The sequence below is a fragment of the Terrapene carolina genome, unplaced genomic scaffold (assembly GCF_002925995.2).
Source record: "Terrapene carolina triunguis isolate 2854851 unplaced genomic scaffold, T_m_triunguis-2.0 Scaffold198, whole genome shotgun sequence".
Taxonomy (NCBI): domain Eukaryota; kingdom Metazoa; phylum Chordata; order Testudines; family Emydidae; genus Terrapene; species Terrapene triunguis.
Genome location: NW_020664549.1, coordinates 1,026,785 through 1,046,923, shown reverse-complemented (window position 1 = coordinate 1,046,923; position 20,139 = coordinate 1,026,785). Strand labels below are relative to the sequence as shown.

At 47.9% G+C, this 20,139-nt stretch overlaps 1 protein-coding gene across 1 annotated transcript in view; it reads right to left on the bottom strand.

Annotated features, from left to right (window-relative positions):
* Positions 1–20,139, bottom strand: part of LOC112118418 (solute carrier family 26 member 9) — a 29,049-nt gene that overhangs the window by 4,097 nt on the left and 4,813 nt on the right. The window contains exons 5-17 of the mRNA XM_026655141.1: positions 19,042–19,194; positions 17,635–17,717; positions 15,474–15,621; positions 12,343–12,456; positions 11,040–11,117; positions 9,679–9,774; positions 6,911–7,017; positions 6,173–6,242; positions 5,231–5,323; positions 3,947–4,066; positions 2,648–2,965; positions 2,200–2,254; positions 782–927 (exon numbers count right to left, since the gene is read on the bottom strand). Coding sequence (XP_026510926.1) covers positions 782–927; positions 2,200–2,254; positions 2,648–2,965; positions 3,947–4,066; positions 5,231–5,323; positions 6,173–6,242; positions 6,911–7,017; positions 9,679–9,774; positions 11,040–11,117; positions 12,343–12,456; positions 15,474–15,621; positions 17,635–17,717; positions 19,042–19,194 — 1,581 coding nt within the window. The remainder of the gene's footprint in view (positions 1–781; positions 928–2,199; positions 2,255–2,647; positions 2,966–3,946; positions 4,067–5,230; positions 5,324–6,172; positions 6,243–6,910; positions 7,018–9,678; positions 9,775–11,039; positions 11,118–12,342; positions 12,457–15,473; positions 15,622–17,634; positions 17,718–19,041; positions 19,195–20,139) is intronic.

Below are 20,139 nucleotides of genomic sequence, written 5' to 3'. Positions count from 1 at the left end.
TCAGTAGCATATTTCCCCTGGCTGAGCTGCTGTTTGCGCACACGCATAGTGGCAAGTCTGGATGTTTTAACACGTTATCATGAGATAAACTCGGCAGCCTGGCCATTGTTTCCATTCGAGTTACTATGCAATAACCAGCTGGTATCTTACTAAATAACCTATGTCACCCCTGTATTTACAGCACGTGCCACATTGCTGCATGTCACTTTCCTTGCCCCTCCCACTGGTAGTCTCATCCAGTAGAGGGGGACGTGTTCTGCCTCTAGTTTCTATGGACTGATCTCTGCCCTTGTTTGCATCTATGGCTCCCCATTGGTAATCAAATTATGAGCAAAATCCTGCTCCCAGTTACACCTGTGCAATGCTTTTGACTTCAACAGGGTTGGACAGTGACCCCCATCTGGATGTCTGGTCTATACACTTGGGCCTCTGCCACTTGAGCTAATGCAGGGGTTCTCAAACTGGGGGTCGGGACCCCTCAGGGGGATGCGAAGTTATTACACGGGGGGTCGCGAGCTGTCAGCATCCACCCCAAACCCCATTTTGCCTCCAGCATTTATAATGGTGTTAAATATATTTAAGAGCGTTTTTGATTTATAAGGTGGGTCACCCTCAGAGGCTTGCAATGTGAAAGGGGTCACCAGTACAAACGTTTGAGAACCACTGAGCTAATGGAATAACAGTAGTAGGTTCTTATCCTCTCATGGGTAGTGCATGCGTGTAGCTGAGGGCAGAATGCAGCCCTGCGGTTCTGCAACCTGGTGGAAAGCCCAAGGCGTACCTCTTCTAAACCGGGAGGACGGAAGACTCCTTTGGCATTTGCCAGTGCAAACAGAACAGCATCGTGGATGGTCAAGAAGATGTGACTTGGGTCTAGGCCCCCTTCTTCGAAGACTCCGCCTGTGCTAATATCATGGTACACCTGGGCTGCAGAAGGGGAAAAGACGCTATGAGCAAAGAGAAAGACTGAAGGAGGAGCTGTTTGAAAGTAAATGGGGCTGATGGAGAGTTCCTGAACCTGTAGCAATCCCGGTGGGCAGACGCTTACCAGATCAGAAAGGAAATGGTTGGGAATTCTCCCGTAGGCAGAGCAGAGCGCCTGCACAAAGCCTGTGCATTACTGGCGTCTCATTTAAAGCCAGAGGGCCCGCTGCTGTTGATGCGCTTGCAGGTGTGTAAATGAGGGCCGAATTTTGTCCTACGTTCTGTGCTGTGGTTGGTTTCTGAGTTCGTGACTGAAATAAGATGGTTTGTTGGGCTGAGCAGGAGGAAGGTGATTGCACTGGCATCCCAGGGAGGGTTTTCAGTGGTTCACGGGGGCAGCAGTGGAGAAGGATCTGACTGGGACAGGCAGTTTTCCATGATTTGGGGATGGGGAGGATTCTGGCAGAATTTTTGTCCTGGGGTGAGACAGGTCAATAGTGCAGGCAGGGTGGTTGGAAGAGAGAAAGGAAGGGTGAGGAGAGACAGATTTACTGCATATATATGTATTCTTATAGGTGCAAACTATGGTACTACAGCTATATCCAATCCCAGATAAGATGCTTACATTTATACACACCAAGCGCAGACTTTTTCCAGTCTACATTCCCCCTCCTTTCTTCCGTCCATCTGTTCTGATTTTCTCTGACATGTCAATTACACATTATTATGGAGAACAACGAAGCCCAGGAAAGTCTAAGTATAATCCTGTCCTATGGTGGGCCGATAAACTTGCATGTTTATAACCATTAGCCACAGCTGTTAAGCTCCAAAGAGAACACAACGGGGCCTGAAATAAATGTTTTCAAGCGGAAAACATATCCAAAAGCCTCAATCACAAAGAAAACCATCCCCCTTTTCATTTTGGCTTTGTGTAATGAAATAGCTCTGTAAACCCTTTCTTCTTGCTACAAGCTTGCTTTATTCTCAATGGCCCTGAGCTATGAAATCCCGCTTCCTAAAATAATCAGCATGAAGTGGCATGTGACGGAAACCTCATCACTTCGGAGATTTCATAGTAGCACTGGGGAATATACTGTAGGGAACAATCCTGCATTAGTCACAGAAGAGGACTAGATAACTGAAAACTTCTTAGGTTCTCTGCAGTTTCCTCCCACCCTTTCCATTGATTCAATATAAGAAATATATCACCACTACGCCTGTGTCTGAGAAATGGGGGAAAGAGCACAAAGAAATATGCTATGCTTGGATGCTTACCATGCACGTTTGCCAGGAAGACTTTAATCCCGATCTTCTGGTAGCTGGAACACAGCTGGACGGGAAGATGGAGAGAGAGGATAAGAAACAATAATAATATTTAGAAATGCTTTGGACTTATATAAGGCCTTTAATCCAAGGATCTGAACCCACTTTGCAGATGCGAATTCATACACCCTCACAAGCTGCAAGTGAGGAAGATAAGAGGAAGTTACTGACCTGTAACTGGAGGTTCTTCAGGATGTGTGGTCCCTATCTGTATTCCACTGTATTCCTTCTCACTGGCTCCGGGAGCATGGTGCACCCGTGTAAACCCACAGTGGAATACAATAGGGACCATCACTTGAAGAAGAAGTATCTTTATTCCCATTGCATGGAAGGGAAACAGAGTTGCAAAGAAGTGACTTGTCCAAGGATTCACATGCTGAATTAGTGGCAGAGAACTAACCTTCCCCAGAGCTTTTGTGCCCATCAGATCCACGAAGCACACTCCACTCATGTCCAGGATAATGGTGTGGAAGCTGACATAGGGCGGTGCTGTGATCATCGGGTCAACGTTGGCAGCTGGGATAACACTGCAAGTGCTGCCCCGATGGCTCGAGATGCTGCCCTGTTCACTTGAGGTATTGACCTGCCCAGCATTGTTTGCGAGGGGGCGGAATGTGATGTAGGAGATGCTGGTGCCGTTGGCAGTCGTTTGATTATTGTTGGTGTCCGTCGGAGAGGTGGTTTCAAAATCTTTCTGGAGCTCTTGCACTGACAAGGTCTGCAGTCAAACAAAGGCAACCAGGTCAGGATGCGATTATCAGTGCTCTTGACCTACCTCATGAGGCCAGCATCCAGCCCAAATTTTGCAGGTGAGCTACAGCATGTATTTTAGAAAGACATCCATCAGGCCAGTTTCATTGCTGGCATTACTCTGTACAGTTCAGTGGTGTTACAGCAGGCGCAAGCTGCTTTTTGCCTGCGCCCAAAGGATCAGCCAGTTTGTCAAACATCGTCAACGTCTCAAACTGCAAGCTGCATTCTGGCCACCAAGCCCCCCCCCCACTCCCACTTGGCCCATTCGTTACCCTTGGCTGGGCATTTAAGGTACCCAGCAGGCAACAGGACATTCGACAGCTTCCCTGACCAGGAAAAGAGCAGCCAAGGGGTGAGATGGAGAAAGCCCTCAGGATCCAGTCAGGAGGAGAACAATGTGGAGGCACAGCCAGGGCTGATACAGCCTCTGCTTCCTGGATCCTCTAAGTTGTCTTCCCAGGTACCAATTACCTTGGCCAGCTGTGTTCAAACACGGGAGGCCACTTCGACAACTTGCCAAAAAATTCCTCAGGGCTATATCTACTTTGCATATATATTCACATACATTTTAATAATCAAGACTGGATACACTGTGCCCATATTCGCCCCCTTCCATCACAGATGTCATTTTGGATTCACTAGCCACAACATGAAGAGGAGACCAGATCACTAATGGGTGATCTTTCCTTGCAGCTACAAGCTATGGGCTCCCAGGCTGGTCATTCCTGAACTAGACACTCTGGGCAAATTGAGCTGAATCCTGCTCCTACCGAACTCAATGGGACTTTTGCCCCTGAGTTTGGTGTGAGCGTGGTTTGGCCCTTTGTGTAGGTCACTGTAGCATGCGCTATAGGTAAGAGAGGGAAGGGGGAAGCACCCTGGGGAGTTTGAACATCTGGACGTCTGTGGGGTTATACAGCAATCAAAGGAACCCAGAGCGAGTTACCTTCTTGTTCCCGAAGAACAATTTTTGCAGCTTCGTTGTTTTTTGTGATGCCGCCTTCTTCTCCTGGTGTTTCACGTATTTTTTCCTGGCTAAGTACACTTTGCTGGGGTCTACCCCAGTCTGCGGAGAAGGAGAGATAGTGAGTTGGGTTTGCTTATGTAGCTCATCTGTCAGTGACGTGAGCTCAAGAGCCTCGTACCCATATATGAGAAACAGAAACGGACCACTGCTCATGCTGGCCCATGGTCCAACAACACTTCCCTTCTCAGGAGCACAGAATATGAAGGCAGCAGGACTAGAGGGGCTGGAATGGAAGCGATTGTGCCCCCAGCTTACATACTCCCCATTTCAGGGTGAATCTCTGCCTCAGCTGCTATGTTCACACTGCTATTTTTAGTGTGCTAGCTTGAGTCCTGCTGCAGTGTAGACATACCCTGAGCGGCTAAAGACCCAAGCTCTTGTAGCGACCTGCACAAAACTTGGATGGAGGAGCACAGGTTGCAGGAGGAGGGAAGAGTTTGGAGGAGGCACCGGGAAGTCAGTCTGTGTGCACATGGCTGGTATGCTAGCGGCCATTGCAGCACCTCTGGCAATAGTTGTTTTAATAAAGAGCCGGTTTAGTTTAACATGGAATCATCTCATGTTATTACCCAGCATGTGGTACATGAGATGCGATAGTAACAGTGGGATTACATTGCAGCTGGCACACTAGCTGTGTCTGAGTCAGGTGACCAAAAGTCACATGACAGCAGCCAGGAGGGTGCATCAGAGGAGGGCTGTAGAGAGAACCACTGACCAGGGAAGAAAAGGACTACGCCCTGGAAGGGTAGAAGGGATTATTTATGAAACCCTGCTGATTGGGAAAGGAACTGCTGGTACCTGAGAAGGCAAATGAATTGCTTATGTTATGGAACCCGAAGGACTTAATAAAGCAGGCCCATGCAGGGGAAACATTAATTAAAACTCCTGGGTGTTTGTGACATGATTGGACAGCTAAGCTGGAAAATAGAGGCCATGTTGCTATGCTGGGAGGTGGTCTGCTGTCGACCGCACTCTGCAATGCTCCTTATCAGCTGAGGCCTCAGCTGAGCTCCCTTCCTAGCTAAGGTGAGTGACATGAGAAATGATCTCTGCCCTCAGAAACTGAACACACAGTCTCCCACGGTGCTCCCAGGCCGTGCTGGCTTTGGGCAGTCAGATCGGAGGCTGAGAGCCACATACTTTTGAAACCAATTTGTGCTTTCCATCATCTCTGCAAACAGAAGCTGGCTAAGGTTTTCTTACCTTCGCTATAACCTTCTCACTGAATATCTCTGAGTTGGCAAAGTACAATGGGGAGCAGTAGGTCACAATTTTAATCCCATCAAGTTCCTGGACCTGCAACAGACATCAGAGTTCAGACTATGCACAACAACTCAAGCCTTTGCATGGGCTTGTGGGGTTTGGGGTTTTTGCAACAAGAGAAAATACAGGTGGGGTGAATAGATCTGGCAAAGAAATCTCAGGTAACCTTCAATAAGTGCTTATCTGTGGGGAACACAACTAGAGCTGGGTGAAAATTTTTGCCTGAGACTTTTTTTGGTGATAAATCCAGATTCGGCGACACCAAAACGTTTCACAAATTCATGTCCGTTTTGCCAAATTGTTTTGGCTGAAAAAAAAAAAAACTTAAAACAAAAAAATCAGTAAAAAATAAAAACATTTCATGTTGACATTTTTGAAACAAAATGTTTTAATTTTTTTGACTCCAAATGACTTTTTGTTTCAAAATTTCTTTAAGTTTTTATTACAAATCAAAAACGTTTAAAAATGGACAAAATAGAAAGGAAACGTTTTGCTCGACCCAAAGCAATTATTTCTGGGAATTGCCAGTGAACTGAAAAATCAGTTATTTGCACAACTCTAGACACAACTGCCAGCTCCCTCTGCTTTACCATGGAGTAATAATGTAGCCAATGAACCAGCCCTGCAGGTGGGGCAGACGGGTGGAAAATCTGGGGGCCTTCTGCTTAAAATGAGACCGACAGGTAGTAAATGATCACAAAGGCCTCCACCAGAAGGAGCAGGTCTACTGTTATGGCTTCTGAAAATAACAAGCTGAGCTGAATCAGGAGAGAAAGTAACACAGCCTACAGCCCCTTTGAATCACTTATTGGTCAGGTCATGCAGGAATGAGAAAAAGGGCGCTTGCATTTTTGGTTGGGAGATTTTAGCTTCCACACTTACCTTATTGTAGGTTTTGGGGTTCTTGTAAATGTCGGTGGAAGTTACCTGACCCAGGGCAGAGCCGTTACGACTAGGGGGGAAAAATACAACAGATAGATTCAATTTAAGACGGGGAAGAAAAATGCTGCTTCTCTTGCTGTCATGCAAGTGTGCAGCATACGAGGATTATTGTTTATTTATATTATGGTAACACCTAGAGGCACACGCAAGACTGGGTGCCTCAGTGTGTTTGGTGCTGGTGAGAGCAAGGTTAATTCACAAGGCTGCTCTGTTCTTTGGCTGAAATTCTCCCCTGTGCAGAGGGCCAGCTGGAGGCCTATGCGCCAGTTAAGGCCTATGCTGAGGGGAGTAAGTAGCACATAGGCTTTGTGCCAGGCTCTGCACGGGGTGGATTTCACCCTTTATGAGCAGTGGATTCCTTAGGGAAGGACACATGGAGCTGGTGTTTTTCTGGGCAGGATAAATAGCAGCGGGTAAATACACCCGCTTTGGAGTAGGCACCTGAGTTACTGTGCACAGAAATAAAAACCAGGTAGTAATTAACAACTGACATTCCTGTTTGCACATTGAGATGGGAGGGTTTGGAGCCTGCATTTTCCCAGGGCCTCCTGTCAGATCCTCCTTTGAAAATCTAGCTCGAAGGCCATTGATACAAAGAACCCCCAGGTTGTTTTGTAACTGGAAAATGTTCTGCAGTTGCGTGGCCATATTGCAGCTTGGCACCAAGATGCTACTTACAACTGAGTGTGGAAAACCACCACCAGCACAGAAAATCCCACTCCGACAGCGAGTCCGAACGGCAGGCCCAAGAAGAAAGCCGACAGGAAACTCACCACCCAGACCAACTGTGGAAAGACGAGAATGGCAGGTCACTTCTCTGTGCCACAGGCAGTGGGCACTCTGATGAAGCGTTGGCAAGGACAGATGGACCAGAACCAAACTACCTATGGCTTGGGGATTAAAAAAACCTAAATCTAAATTTTGCAGCTTAGACCTTTTTCTACTTGTAAATTGCTGTTTGGTGCACAAGAAAAGTTTTCATGTGCAGTGTCTGTTCTTGGGAAACTGAGGCACAAGTGCCATAAACTCAAGTTCCTCAGCTTTAGCAAGGTGTCAGTCCATTTGTACAATACTTCAGATACCCTTCAATACCCAGACTAGCTCACTCAGTTTCACTAGTCAAGACAGGACTTTTGCTGCTAAGTCACGCCTTTCTGAAAGCCCCTGCTGCGGCTAAGTCTTTTAGTAGAGATGTGCATCTACTTGAAAACATTTTTTAACAGTTGGTATAAAAGACCTAGATATGTAACTGATGCAGAAGCAATGCCCTTTGAGAAGCGTTTTAGAATCCTCATCCCACCCACAAGAGTAATTGGCCTGATTCTGATTTCATTCACACCAGGGGGTAACGCCACTGAATTCAAATCCCAGATTTACTCTGGTATAAGAGAGAAGAGAGAAGCAGAACCAAAACCTTTCATTTGATCAGTGACTTCCCCTCCTCATAAGCCCTTTATAAACTATGTGATACCTGAAGAGTGATCCATGCAGCCAGCTCTGAGGTGAAGCATTACAGCCATCTGATATCACATAGCAATGTCATGACAACAGTTTAGGACAGGAAGTGGAGAAGGTCACTGTATCCAATTGAAATTCCAGGGAAAATTTAGGTCAGCAGAATGCAATTAACCTAACTGAAATTTGGCCAGGATACTGGGATCAACACCCCTTGAGTTACAAAAAAGGGTAGTGCAATTTTTCTTGACCACAGGTGACCAGAGCCCTGCTTTATTATCTGATCCAAAAGACGGCACAGCTTGGACTTATGTCAGTAAGATGGATCTGAACTCAAAAATTGGATCCAAGCCTCTTGAACTTTATGGACGATCACAGATGGATCCAAACTTTGGGTCTGTCTGGACTAAGGTGAAAACAGGTGTTTTTAAAATTGGGTTAGGTAATAGGACTCGAGTTTGTCTTGACTAGGAAAAGTGGTCTGGTTTAGATTGAGTTCAGTGAACAAGTTGTCTAAGCCCAACCTAAACTCAAATACTTTTAGTAGTCAAGACAAATCTTTAGGCTCTCCTCTAGGCTACAGCAAAACCAGCGGGCACCATTTTAAAAGAGTTAAACTGTGTCTAAACTAGCTACTAAAGTGGTGTTTCAAGTCAGGTGAGTTCACTTAGTTTAGAAACGTACCTTTTTGACTAGTCAAGACAGAGAGTTTGGGCTTGTCTATGCTTAAAGGTTTTGTTGTTTTAACTATGCCATAGTGTGGGTGCAATTATACCAGTATAAAAAAGTGCTTATACGCATATAGCTTATTTCAGTTCAGGCATTTAAATAAGCCATACAGGTATAAGGCACCTTTATGCCAATAGAACTGCATCCAGACTAGGGCTTTTACTGGAATAACTATGAATATGTCTACGCTACAAGTGCCGCAGTGGCACAGATGCAGCACCATAGTGTAGACAGTTACTACCATGATGGAAGGGGTTTTTCCCTCACTGCAGTAAATCCACTTGAGAGGTGGTAGCTAGATTGACAAAAGAATTCTACAGCTGCATCACAGACCTGAGCCATGTGGCTAGGTCGAACTAACTGTTAGGCACACTCCTAACCCGTAGGTATTCTGGGACTGCTTTGAAATATAGATCGGCCCTTTGTAGCTCAGAGCCTTTGCTAGTGTGTTGTTACGTGGTGCATTCATGTGATGGATTGAACTATTCACACTGCTTTAAAAGACCCTGCCTGGAATCATCACCCATCTCCTCTCCAGCACCTGTTTGAACAGTATTTTAGGAAAGCTCAAGTGAGTCCTTTTGGATTCCTTGTTTCTCTGATAAAGCAGCTTCCTTGGGATTTGGCAGGCTATTCTGGCCCAGTTTGCACAGATACCACCCACCAGCATAAGTCCTGTTCAAACAAAATCTTTAAATGTCAGACATTTCCAAATTCCTTTCTGTCTCCCCCATGCTCTCAGATTGGGTTTATATGTCAACCAGTGCCTGGGATCCTTATCTTTCATGATGGCCTCTCCTTCCCCTGGAGGGCTATTGGCTGAGTTTTTAAGTCATGACTCGGAGATATTGAGTAGGGCCGGTTTGGCTTGTTCTTGACAAACAGGCTCTTAAGGTTGATTGGCATTTAAATAGGGCAAGTAATAGTTCAGATCTCTGCATTAGATGCATTAAGTGCGACAGGGCTCGACTAGACCAGACAAATTCGACATTGCACCTTACTTGTGATCATCAAGCTAAACGCCGACTAGCACTGAATTGGAGGCGTTATTGTGCTTATAGGGTGAAACTCACCCTTCTGCATGTGGCCAGCATGAGGCCTATGCACTATTTGAGTCCTATCTAAGCCCTGCTTTGAGGGCTCAAGTGGTGGTGCCTATGTCTTGGGCTGCCCCACCACGCAGGGGTGAGTTTCACTCCTATTGAAAAACGTCATCAGATTCTGCTCCTTCTCCCCCAGGACTCTCGCGGTGGGGGACTCACACAGTCCAGCTTGCTTTTCTTCCACAGGTAGAAGGGATCAGCCAGCTGCTTGAGGGAGTTTTTCAGGTTCACTGCTATCAGGGCTCCCAGCACAGCCTGCCAAGGAGACGGTATCAAATTAGACTCCAAGACAGGAATCATGAAAGTGTTATTGCTCAAGGGGAAACTGCTTGTTACAAATATTGCCTGCTGTCAGGTCTGGCTGCCAAGAGGGATTAGCAATGGGTGATGAAGCTAACGAAGATCATACTTGAATCTGGATCCAAAATAATTTGTTTTATCCCCACCAGTTCCCTTTCGTCTGCCAGAGAATCAGTGTGGATGTGGCCCCTTCACAATATGAAACTATGCTATGTGGTGGCTCTGTTTACCTGGGCTTTATGCAGAGGCCAGGGACCATCTTTTTGTTCTGTATTTGTACAGCGCCTAGCACAGGGGAATCCCAGTACATGATTAGGGCTGGTAGGTGCTACTGTAGTACAGCTAATTATAAATAATTAACACCAGCTAAGTGTCATTATTAGAGACAGGCCTAAACCAAATACCTGGTTCTGAACACACCCAACACTAGAGCAGCTTGGCTTCAGTCTAAATAAATGGACCAAACCAACACCCTGAATCCAAAACCCCAGATGTTTGGGGAACTTTGGGCCAGATTTCACAGCCCATACTTAGTTACTAAATAATCACATAATTACAATAGTAAATAATTTATTCATAGGGCATCCCCCACCTGGACGTACATAATTAAAGTCAAAATGACGAGAAGAAAAAGGCAGCATGGTCTAATACTTCCCTGAACTCAATGCTTCATTTGTAATGAAAAAGGTGCCGGGGCTCAAGCAATTAGGTGCCGGGACTCGAACAATTTTTTTACATTCATAACTGATGCAGCGAGCCCAGAGGCGCCGGGGCCTCTGACCTGCCAAGCCCTGGCACAAATTAAGCACTGTCCCAATCCCATCACTTTGCTCCCTCTGGGTTTCAAGTTTTAATAAACCCAATTTCTAAACTCCAAGTTCACTCCAAGCCTTTCACTAGTTTTTGTGCTGAAACCAGGAATTAGCTCAGGTTCTCTTGACACTTGATCCAGATTCACTCAGTGGACCTGGTTTTGAGAAAACCCCAGATCAAGTGAGTTTCATGGGATGGGGATGAGGAGTGGGGAGAGGAGCGTTGTTTATTAGAGCTACGTGCAGCTTCATCTGGTGGCTCTTTGATTTACAAACAGCAAGGAAGGCTGACCTGGTTTGGCTGGACATAGATGACACAGGAACTGGAGCAGGTTTGTTATACCCCGTGGTGTCCCTACTTACATTCCCTCCGCCCTCCATGGCCCTCCTGGTTGCATGTGGTTTTACCTTTGGAAGGGGGTTGAGGTAGATTCCCAAAGCCAGCATGGTTATCATAACCACCAGCGCTACAAAGAAACTTGCCATCTGAGGAAACAAAAAGAATAATTACAGTGGTAACCTGGCATTTTTAAACCTTATGTCATTCCTTAAACTGGGGACCAATTAAATTGGGGCAACTACGGAGCTAATGGCTTGAGCAGCAGGATGGGGCTCAGGATTCTGGGGTTTTATCTTAGTCCTGCCACTGATTTGCAGTGAGGCTGGGGCGTGATACCTAATCTCTCTGCCCCTCAGTTCACTTGAGCTCTGTGCTTTTGCCCAAGACTTGTCCCTGTGACAGGCCCCCATTAAAAGTCACTGCTGTTGGTGCCAGATGAAACAAAAACAGCTAAATAGTGAAGAAGGGTCTGGCATCACATGACCAGTGCCCACCTGGAGATCGTAAGGAGCAGGGAATTCTTCTCGGGGGACCCAGTGGAATGACCAGCATGTTAGACACAGGAGTGCCTGCTGGCATGGAGAAGAAGAGCTTTCACACTGAATGCATTTAGTATTAGTGAAATCTCCTGGATTAGCAGCAATGGAGAACAAAGCGCTTCCCTTAGGCCTGATCCTGGGAGGTGCTGAGCACCCACAATGCCCAGTGCAGTCCCAGGGAGCTGCCTACACTGAACAACCTTAAAGATCAACAGGTGCTTGCCCCACAGCATGGGCAGCAAAAGTGCCAGTGCTAATGTGCCCCAACCCTGACGAGGAGGAACCCCGCTCTGTGGGAGAGAGGGCAGTTCGGTCTTGGTGGCCCATGTGTCCTTGACCTCTCTGCTGAGTCTGTCAGCACGACAGCCAGTCAGGAGCGTGGTTTTGGTGATGTAGACCCTTGCTCAGTGGAAAATGGGTTGAGATTCACCAAACCCATCCCATACAGAGGCCATTGGAGACATCCATCAGATGGTAACAACTTCTAGCCAGATAGAGACCCAGTCTGGATTCCAGCTGGCACTCTGGGGAGTAACAGCTCTATGATCATCATTAATCATGTGAGCCAGCTAGCCCCTCAGAAAAACAGCCTTCAGGTTCAAATTCTGCTCTCAGTGACAATGGTGTCAATCTGGAGTGACTTCGCTAAAGTCAGTGGAGTTACTCTGGATTAGCAACAGTGGAGTCTGAATCTCTGGCTCTGAATTTTAGCAGAGAATGGCTCCACTGGACACATTCAGGTGCCCCTCTGTGGCCGTCTATACACTAATCGTGGAGGTGTCATCACGGTTGCTAGTGCGAAATTGGGCGCCAGGAAGAAAAAAGTAATAACCTGAGATTTTCCTCCAGCCCCGTCCACAGCTAGGGTTACAGACAGAGCACAGCAGATCACATGGATTTTGAAAAAGGATCCAAAGAAGTTACTGCAGCCCAGGGCAAGCATTTCCTGTGGAGAGAAGAGGAAAGTGTTTGTCAGAGGAGGAAGGAAGCACCTAAGTGTCCTCTAGCAGCAATTAAAGGGAGGTGAGAGAAGTAGGTCACTGGGATTCCCCTCCTCTGCTTGGTGAGCGGCACTGTCTTTGCAAAGCCTCTGCCCTGCACACAGCAGTCATTCCTGCCTCTCCTTCTCACCCAGAGGATTGCTCCTTCTCCTCCCAGAGGCATTGCTGGATTCCCTAAATTATGCCCATGATGACACATCAACTCCAGCCAGTGCCTGGCAACAAGAGACCCGCTGGATTTCTCTACAAAAACTAGGTCTTTAGGAAGTTTTAACAAGTTGGCAAATCCTTGCCATGCAAACATCAGAAACAAAACAATCATCACAGCCGTTAGCTTTTGTTTAAAGAGACATTCTACAGGAATATAGTCATCAGATCTTTCTGTCTCACAGGGTGTTACCATATTACAGAGTGAGCATCATTACAACACCTATACTATGTCGTCTCTAGCGATTTTATTAATACTCTCCAAAACTGGACAGGTGCTAGAGTGTTTTTTTGCAGGTGGATGTACTTTGTCTGAGTATTGAATAAAAGGTAACCAAATATCTAAGTATCTAACTGTCCTCTGCCTATTTCCTAGGTACGTAATTGGTGTGTTTCCCTAACCACAACCTCCCATTGTTGAAGGCCTCAGCAGCCAAGCAACTATTAGCAGATGAGAGATTAATTCTTCATTTCCTCTTGTTTGACCATTTCTGCTGGGAAGCCCCAGGAGGATTACCAAAGGTTCATTTGGTAACAGAGAGCCAACGATTTGTGATATTTGGTTACAGCTTGCATCCAGCACTCTCTGATGACTGGACACGTGCACCGCATATACATAAAATCTCCTCTTTCACTGCAGTTTCTCCAACATTTATCCCTATTCAATCTATATGTATTTTTTAGCCTGATGGGTTTGAGATACCATTGAAACAGTATCTTAAAGACATTTTCTTTTATTGTGCTACAGACTGTGCTTGCTAGTCCTCCTTTCCAGATCAAACCGCATTCCTCTGGTGTCATTTGTCTGTCTAGGTCAGGGGTTCTCAAACTGGGGGTCGGGACCCCTCAGGGCGTCATGAGGTTATTACGTGGGGGGTCGCAAGCTGTCAGCCTCCTCCCCAAACCCTGCTTCACCTCCAGCATTTATAATAATGTTAAATATAAAAAAAGTGTTTTTAATTTATAATGGGGGGTCGTACTCAGAGATTTGCTGTCTGAAAGGGGTCACCAGTACAAAAGTTTGAGAACCACTGGTCTAGGTCCTTTCCCCAGCTGTTTCACCACTTCTGGATGATTCAGTGCTGGAGTGAGGCTTATAGCTGGACCCAGTTCCCAAATATCCTGCCTTAATTTGTGTCTGCGACCAGCTGCAGAGGCATTTTAAAAAGGAGGGAAAATGAGGAATAACAAACGTTTGGAATCCCAAATGAACCTAACATCTTTACAAGGGTGCGTTCTGCATGAGTCAGACAGGCAATAGTCTTCCCCTCCTTCGCACTCTGCCTGAAACACATGGCCGGAACAGAGAGCCGTGTGCTGATCAGGGGTGTGCCTTCTGTTGCACGTGCAACTGTTTCCTTGCATAGGTCTCGAGCAGATCAGGGAGCACTGATATTAGAGTGCCTGGGAAAGGAGGCCTCCCGATGCGGGCAGTTGGGCGGAAGGAGAGAGAGAGGTGGGACTGTCGTGGAGGGAAAGCAAAGCAGGGGGATCACACCCCAAACTCCCCCCAATCCTGTACAATCTCCCTCTAGCCCACAGACAATCTGCATACAACAACAAACCAGTGCACTTAGCCCCGGATTCATGAGCAACCCTACCACTATGCAAGTTTGAGCGCAGGAGAGAGAGACACAAATTTCAAAGAAACAGAGTGTGTTTAAAAGCTCCCAACTTATTAAATAGGCTTCCATTTTCACATCCATTATACCCAGCAGCATCTTGACCAGAGGTGGGCAAACTACAGCCCTTGAGCTTCCGGCCGGGGAGGCTAGCCCCCGGCCCCTCCCCTGCTGTCCCCGCTCCCCCGCAGCCTCACTTCGCCGCGCCGCCAGCGCTCTGGCCCACCACTCCTGCCAGGCAACGCAGCGGTGTGTCTGGCTCCGGCCGGGCGGCGGGGCTGCGAGCTCCTGCTGCTCTAAGCAGCATGGTAAGGGGGCAGGGAGCGGGGCAGGGGGTTGGATAAGGGACAGGGGTTCCCGGGGGGCAGTCAGGGGACAGGGAGCAGGGGGTGGTTGGATGGCGCGGAGGTTGGGGGGGGCAGTCAGGGGATGGGGAACAGGGGGGGTTGGATAGGCGTGAGAGTCCCGGGGGCACAGCCGCCCGGGGGGGGCAAGTGGGGCAATTTGCCCCAGGCCCCGCAGGGGCCCCACGAGCCCTGGCTAAGAATCCCTGCTAGAGGCACCTTTTTAATTTTTACTCACCCAGCAGCGTTCCAGGTCTTTGGCGGCATTTCAGCAGCGGGGGGCCCTTCAGTCGCTCCGGATCTTCGGCGGCATTTTGGCGGCGGGTCCTTCAGTGCTGCCGAAGACGTGGAGCGAATGAAGGACACGCTGCCGCCGCCGCCGCAGACTCGGAGTGCTGCCCGGTGAGTATGTCCGCTCCCCCGTTTTATCCCAGGCCCCCGAATCCTCTGGGCGGCCCTCCCCAGGGGGGCCTGTCAGGGGGCGGGTGTGTGGATAGGGGTCAGGGCAGTCAGGGGACAGGGAGCAGGGGGGGATGGATAGGCGGTGGGGTCCCGGGGGGGCGGTCAGGGGACAAGGAGCAGGGGGAGTTGGATGGGTCAGGGGTTCTGAGGGGGGCAGTCAGGGAGCGGGAAGTGGGAGGGGGCGGATGGGGCAGGGGCCAGGCTGTTTGGGGAAGCACAGCCTTCCCTACCCGGCCCTCCATACAGTTTCGCAACCCCGATGTGGCCCTTGGGCCAAAAAGTTTGCCCACCCCTGATCTTGACTATATCCCTTTAAATAAATGTTACCTGGTTGGGGTCTACATCATAGCCATGTTTGGTTCCCAGGGTTCGTCCCATGGCCAGGTTGATCACGTAGCCCACAATGGCAAGTGAAAAAGCTGTGCCAACCATATCTTTCCACTTGCTCACCAGTGGGAGTGTGGGGACTGGGAAGCTGCAGCCAAAGAATAGAGGAGAAAGCTGTCAGGACATAGGTGTTTAGAGATGGAGCCAGTGGACAAGGATTTGACTTTATATATACAGGATTCACTTCACCCACTACTAAAATGCAGTCACCTCTGGGAGGAACACAGCAGCTGTTTAGTGCACAGCAGCACTGCGCAACTGTTCAGGAAAATGAGTGAAGAATGACCTATCCAAATGAAACTGCGGGGGAAATTTAGGTCAGTGGACTCCAGCTGGGATTTGGTCAGGATGCTGGGGCTTTTGCAAAAAGTGCCAGAGGATTTTAAATGATCCCAAGTGACCACATCTTTTGCTCTCTCTTTAATCTGAAAGACTGCACCTCCAAGCAACACAGCCCCCTCTAGTGCCATGCAGAGCCGTTGGCTCAGAACCGACCGAGAGAGGAGTGCCAGGAACTGCATCACCAACACCAAAGAATTAGAGCTCCTCAAAAATTTTCCAGCGGAAGAGTCAGAAAATTTGACTAAATCGAAACATTTCACAGGAATGAGACAATGTCGATGAAATTTCATTTTGAAAAAAGATCAAAACGATTCATTTTGATAAGGTTGAAACCATGTTTTGACTTTCTCATTTTGAAACAACTTTTTCATTTTGACTTTTATTGTATATGATATAGTATAACATGCAGTTGTAGCTGTGTTGGTCCCAGGATATTAGAGAGACCAGGTGGGAGGTAATATTTTTTCTTGGCCCAACTTCTGTTGGGGAGAGAGACAAGCCTTTAAGCTTACACAGAGCTCTGCTTCAGGACTGAAGAAAAAAGAGCGGAGTGCCTCAAAAGCTTGTATCTTCCACCAACAGAAGTTGGGCCAAGAAAAGATATTACCTCCCACCTTGTCTCTCTGATAGAATAATTGAAACACAACATTCCAATTGAACCTAAATGGAATATATCTCTACAAAGAATACCAACGTGATCCCCAGGCTTACAGAATTTACCGTGCTTTGCACATGCTGAATAATATCCCAGCTCTAGCCTTGTTTATTATTTCGACACAGGACTGGTGCTGTGTGTCCCTTGTAATTATAAGATTGTGCAGCGCAGTATTGTATGCTTTGCACAATTATAGCTTGGTAATTATATGCTGCCCTTTATAATCCACTAATGCATTGACTCAGGTAAAGAAAGAAGGATTAGGAGACATTTTCCACTCCAACCTGGCCTAGATTCTGTTCTATTTTGGTTCTTATGCCTCACCCTGCACAATGGTATCTGAGTGCAGTGCTGCAGGGCTATTGCTACAGCCTGGGGTTAGTCCTTATCCTAGGATATTGTAGGATGATTTACGAATGCTCAGGCAAATTAGTGCCCTCTTTGGATACCAATCACAAAAGACAGTCGCTCCCTGCTGTAGTTATTATTACTTGTTACAAGTAACTTGTATTATGGTAGCGCCTAGCGGCCCCAGCAGAAACTGTTGCCCCATAGTGCTGGGTGCTGCACAGACACAAAGTATAAGACAGACAAAGGAAGGGAGGATTTTACATTTCCCAGATGGGAAACCAAGGCCTGGAAAGATAAAATGACTTGCCCAAGGTCACTCAGGGAGGCTGTGGTAGAGCTGGGACGCAAACCCAGGTCTCCTGCGGTCACTGTACATACCCCACTGGAGACAAAGGTCACATTCAGCTCCTGCCTTGTGCAGAACCTGAACCAGGGTGGAACCCCTCTCTATGCCCTCGTAGTGCCCAGTGGCGCCTTTCTGCATGAGGCTGTTTGTTAGGGGCATAGATTTTGCTGAGGACAAGGCAATCACTCAGGGAGAGCTACGGAGGAACCTCAGTAAACGGGGCGAAAGTCAGTAATAAAATGGTGTCCCTTTCACTGAGTTCTCTATTTCAGCAGTCAGTGTCCTTCGTTATCCCTCACTTCTGTGGGGGTTGTATCCCAGATTGCAGCACGGGCTGGTAGGGGACTATCCCTGGTCCAGAAGGAATCAGCCCTTGGAAATGGATTCAAGCCTGCACGCGCACTTACCCCATCTTAATCTTCCCAACGACTGGCATGTTGTATTTCTCAGGCATGTTCAAGCAGCCGGAGACCGCGGTAGCTATTATGACCTGAAATCACAGAGAGTAAAGGAGCTGTAAGGGGAAGCAGCATTGTCAGATCCTTATGCAGCGTTGCACGGACTTAGCTGTGCGGGATGGTGAGACAATGGCTAATGCCTACTACAGACGAGAATGATACCCGTAAAGCCAAATTCAGCCCTGGATCAAGCGGGAGAAACATCCATCCGCTTCAATGGGTGTTATGTCCGTTTATGTCACGGATTAGTTTACCCCCACAGACATTAAAGGAGTGCACTGGCAATCCAAAATATGAGGAAGAAACAAAGGGAGGGGGGAGTTTCTCCTCCTCTTGAGGATATAATAATACTTGGGCTTCCCTATCCCCTTTCATCCCAGGATATCCAAGCACTTGATGAGTATTACTGGAGCCACACAAGACAAGGTTGATCAGTCATGTCATCCCCATTTTGGAGAACTGAGACAGAGCCCTGAAATAGCAGCAAGCCGGGATAGTGAGGAATAGAACCCAAAGTTCCTGACCCCTAGTTTCCTGTCCTAAAATCTCGGTAACACTCCCTCCCCCATGGAAGCTTGTGGCCCTTCTACACATGCTCTGAGGGGAGGCTTAGCCCTTCTATGGTTGAGAGAGAGCCCACAGCAGGAATGCGGCTGGCAAGGCCTTTGCAGATATGAACCTAACCCGCTGTGGCTCTGTGGGGGCTGGGGAGATGGATAGTTTGTCATGGTTTCACTTAGCGGTGAACCACAACAGGGTGGCTGAATCCGTCACACACCCACCTGGGATTTGGGGGTCCCTGAGCCAAATGTTCTGACTCAGGCCCAACCCTCGTTCTGACATGAAATTCAGTGGGGTCAGCAGCTTCTCTCGGAGGTTCTGGAGCTGCTGAATTTCTGAAACTGAAGCCAAACTCAGGGCCCCCGATGTCCCGTCGCCCTTGAATTGTGCACCCGGGCAAAGTGAGTGCAGGGTGTAAAAGGCAACCAAATCAGAAGTGTAGTGTTCTACACCCACTTTGTCCTGGTGTAAATGACCATGTGAAGCAGGCACTGGTGCACTGGGCTCAGCGGTGCGAGCCCCCCCGAACCGAAACCAAAAAAATCTAATTAGAGTGACACTGCCGGTGCCTCCTGCTTCCCCAAGCATCCAAGCCATGCAGGTGTCCTGAGTCCGACATCATGCCTCATCAGGTGTCAAAGCAAGGGTGCTTTGAAATCTAGGCCCTTTCCCTGCCTGTCCTAGAGAGGCACCTTCCTGCAAAGGCTGGGAAGAGATGAGGGGAAAAGGCTCTTTCAGGGGAAGGTTGTTTCCTCTCTAATGGACAGAGGATGACAGAGCTCGGATGTCACTTACTATGACAATCTCCATGGGGATGGGCACCCGGATCTTCTTCATGTATTTCATGTTGAGCTCTTTCACAATAATCAGGAGCACAATGCTGATCAGGGCGAAGATCAAGGAGGCCACGTTGGTCTTGGGGAGATTTTTGCAAATATCAATAAATGTCTAGAGGGGGGAGAAGGGACAGCAGTCAGCAAAATGTTGAGAAGGGCTACTTGGAATTCCAGTGGGCAAAGCAGAGAACACCCCCCCAGCCCACTCTGGCCTCCCCATGGACATCTCTGAGCCACAGGTGCTGGAACTAGGGGTGCTGGGGGTGCTGCTGCACCCTCTGGCTTGAAGTGATTTCCATCATATCCAGGGTTTACAGTTTGGTTCAATGGCTCTCAGCCCCCCGACTATACAAACCGTTCCAGCACCCCAGCTCTGAGCATATGAAACAGGCACCGGGGAATGAAACAAGCACCAGAAATCCCAAGACAGCCTGCTTCTGTGTCTGGCTACTTCAGTTATGCAGCCAAACTTCCAGGTGCATAGGACCCGCGGAAGTCAATGGAAAGGACTATGGATCGGCCCCAGAGAGGGGCGGGGCCACCTCCTCAAGTTCGCATAAAGCACATCTCCACTGACTTCAGTGCAGCTACCCCATTCATAGCCGTTGAGGATCTGGGCCTATATATTTAAAAACATTCAGTGCCCTTACCCATGCCCCTAATGACATCTTTGATTACTGAAACTCGAAGCATTTGAAAAAAAACGCTCATTTATGTTCCATCGTTAGTGCTGATTGCATCCTTTTTTGTGTTGTTTCGCTCATCTGGGACAGTGAAAATAGATTCACCAGGGCCTGATTCCCCTCTCATACCAGTCTTATGCCACGGTCACTCCATTGCCATATATCAGTCAGAGGCGGATGAAATGTGGATCAACCCCATATGGGTCTCTTTTTTTTTCCTAGTCCCTAATTCTCATCTACTTCCCCAGTGCTGCAGCGCCTGACTTGCAAAGAATGCTGGGAAATGTTTAAATCCAGACGGAATACCTGCGTTCATTGGAATACTAAAAATCATGGAGGTGTCTCTAGGGATTGTAGGTTTGGATTTTCCTGCA